This window comes from Austrofundulus limnaeus, unplaced genomic scaffold (assembly GCF_001266775.1).
Source record: "Austrofundulus limnaeus strain Quisiro unplaced genomic scaffold, Austrofundulus_limnaeus-1.0 Scaffold361, whole genome shotgun sequence".
NCBI classification, from domain to species: domain Eukaryota; kingdom Metazoa; phylum Chordata; class Actinopteri; order Cyprinodontiformes; family Rivulidae; genus Austrofundulus; species Austrofundulus limnaeus.
Window position 1 is genome coordinate 76,398 of NW_013952763.1, and position 2,658 is coordinate 79,055.

At 38.1% G+C, this 2,658-nt stretch overlaps 1 protein-coding gene across 1 annotated transcript in view; it reads right to left on the minus strand.

Annotated features, from left to right (window-relative positions):
- The window catches only part of zgc:55558, a 7,420-nt gene extending 5,202 nt beyond the window's left edge, over positions 1-2,218 (minus strand). Inside the window, exons 1-2 of the mRNA XM_014023275.1 lie at positions 1,942-2,218; positions 1,606-1,718 (exon numbers count right to left, since the gene is read on the minus strand). Coding sequence (XP_013878729.1) covers positions 1,606-1,716 — 111 coding nt within the window. The 5' untranslated portion in view covers positions 1,717-1,718; positions 1,942-2,218. The remainder of the gene's footprint in view (positions 1-1,605; positions 1,719-1,941) is intronic.
- Between the last annotated feature and the right edge of the window lie 440 nt (positions 2,219-2,658).

The window sequence follows — 2,658 nt, forward strand, 5'->3', positions numbered from 1 at the left end:
AATCAGGTGTGTTGGAGCAGAGAAGCAAGTAAAACATGCAGGGCTGCGGCCCTCCAGGACCAGGATTGCCCACCCCTGATAGACGTTAAATCAGTGCTCAGCGCTACCGCTCTATTTACACTAAGCTACCGACAACCAGTCAAAGTGAGCCCAACAGCTACGAGTGAACAAGCGCCCTCAGCTGAAAAAGAAGCAGACAAAGTAWGATAGAAAAGACTAAATTCAGTGGCGTGGACGTGGTTAGGGTTTTGAAGGTTTGATAAACTTCAGCTTTCAGTCTGATGTAAAATGTGCTGATGTGCAGCGGGAACTCATCAAATCTACTCTACCATGTAAAAAAGTTCCACTCCACACAACTTTCTGACTGTATGAAAATGAAAATGCCCTAAAAGTTTAGGCCCTCTACATAAAACATCCATGGCTATTCTAGCAAAAACAGCCGCTTCGTTCAATACTAGATCACTTCCGACAWCCGTCATGGAGCCTCCAAGTGATTAGGTGACCTAGCTGCAAAGGGTCAGTAGCGTTTTTATATTTTTTTAGTATAATACATGTTATTTTTTAAAAATGTATTATTTTTTTTGGAGTAAGGACTCAATCAGTTTGTGGTGACTTCTGAATAAAAGTGAGAGAGAGGGAGAAAAAAAGCATTCATGTTAATTTGAAATTTTCATTTCATTACACAAAAGCAACCTGTTCACTTTATTTTACCAGGCATTACYGTCAGAAGTTAAATAAATATTTCAGAGGGTGTGGCTGTAGCKGAGAGTCATACTTTACTCACAAGTGCTAATAGTTGCGCAATATTTTTACTTTAAGCTTTAGCTTTAACTGTTAGCAAAAATATCTCACTCACCAMTGGATGAGATTAAGCAAAACTTAGAGAAAGTAATCACTGGATGTACATCTACATCTGATTCACTGTGGGAGTCGATACAATTCAAGACGGCTGACACAGCTGATTGACAAGAACCAACACAAAAATTACTAACTCTGTCGTTTTTTAAAAGGTTTTGTGCTCAAATTCAATATGGAAAACGCCGAGTTGTTCAAAACACGTAGTCTGAGCCAGATATTACGCAGGGATAGTGCATGATATAYTCAAGGTTTGACCAAAACAGCTATATTGTTTCTCAATGTAAGCTTGTGCTTAGTTTAAAACACTGATATAAAAGGTGGAGATATGCATTCATTCAAGGAAAGCTAACTTTTTTTGTAGATTGAGAATTTTTTTAAATAACAAAATTGTTATCCTCATTTACAAAATAAAGCAATAATTTAAAGAAATATATAAAAAATACTACAACATGAGAAATTAAATAAAACAAGATAAAAATAATACAAAGAAGCCGATTTAAAATAAATAAAGCCGTTTTACAATGTATTTTGTCTCTAGTTATTTTAATTTGTTGGCATTAAATTGAATATGTTTTGTATTTATGATTCAGCCCTTTTGATAGATTAACAAAACCCGGGTTAAGTTTTCAGTGACTGGTTAAATGTGACTTAAAAACCCACTAAAACCAGTGAAATGTGAAAGTGACACATCCACAGATGGAAGTGACCGGGCGGGTGTTCGCTCAGTGTTAAAGCCGGGTTTCTCACCTCGATGGTGGGATCGTACTCGTCCACGAAGTGGTTCTGGATGAGCTGGATGGTGAGGGCACTCTTCCCCACACCTCCAGCTCCGACGACCACCAGCTTGTATTCGGTCATACCTGCAAACGGGTCGAGGCAACAGGTGAAGCTCGCTGTCACATGCCGTGATTTCGTAATCTCATTGGGGGTGATCATTAACAATCTTCCTCCCCAACAGACATGGCGAAGAGACTAACCCAGATTTATCAACCCGCAGGGACGTTTCTAAACCAGTTAGCTCTTCCTCATCAGTCCCAAATCAACGTGAATTAGTATTTATAGTAAAATATAACAAGCTCTTACCTGTTTGTGGGACTTGTAACACTGAAATGATAGCCGAGTTTCCGACAAATAAATGAGATTAGCTACATAACGTTAGCCTGAGATTATTTCCTTGTTCAAAACATTGGAAAGCGGCAGTATCTGACAACTAGCTTGTCAGACTACAACAACGCGTTTAAACACCAATTTTTTATAACTGCGAGTTTAATACGTTAATCATAAATCTTAAAGCTATATTCAAATTACAATCCAGAGTACGTAAGATTTCCTACTTCTTCTCCATTGTGGTTCATTGCAAGCGAAGCGTTTACGTGTTAATCCCCTCGTGAAACAACCAATGAAATAAAGAAGAAGAAGAAAGACGTTCCAGCCATCCAATCCCAATGGCGAAGATGACGACGACCACGCCCCATTCTAACGCATTCATCCAATCACAGACCGGTACACCTTTAAACTGGGCGGGACTTCCAATACACCCTTCCCTTTCCTCGCAGTACTTTATTTGTAACTTTTGTATTTTTATTTTTTTGCGTAGGGTGAATTAATCATCAAAAACACTCATCCAAATGTGTATTAGCATTTTTTTATTTAAATCTTAAACACCAGTACCTTTTAACTATTTATTTCGAAAGTTTTTGCGCAACATTTACAGTGTTGCCTGTACACTCACTGGTCTCTGGTGGTGAGCTGTGAACATTGCACCACATTTTTACTCGTTTTTTTTTTTTTTTTTTTTTT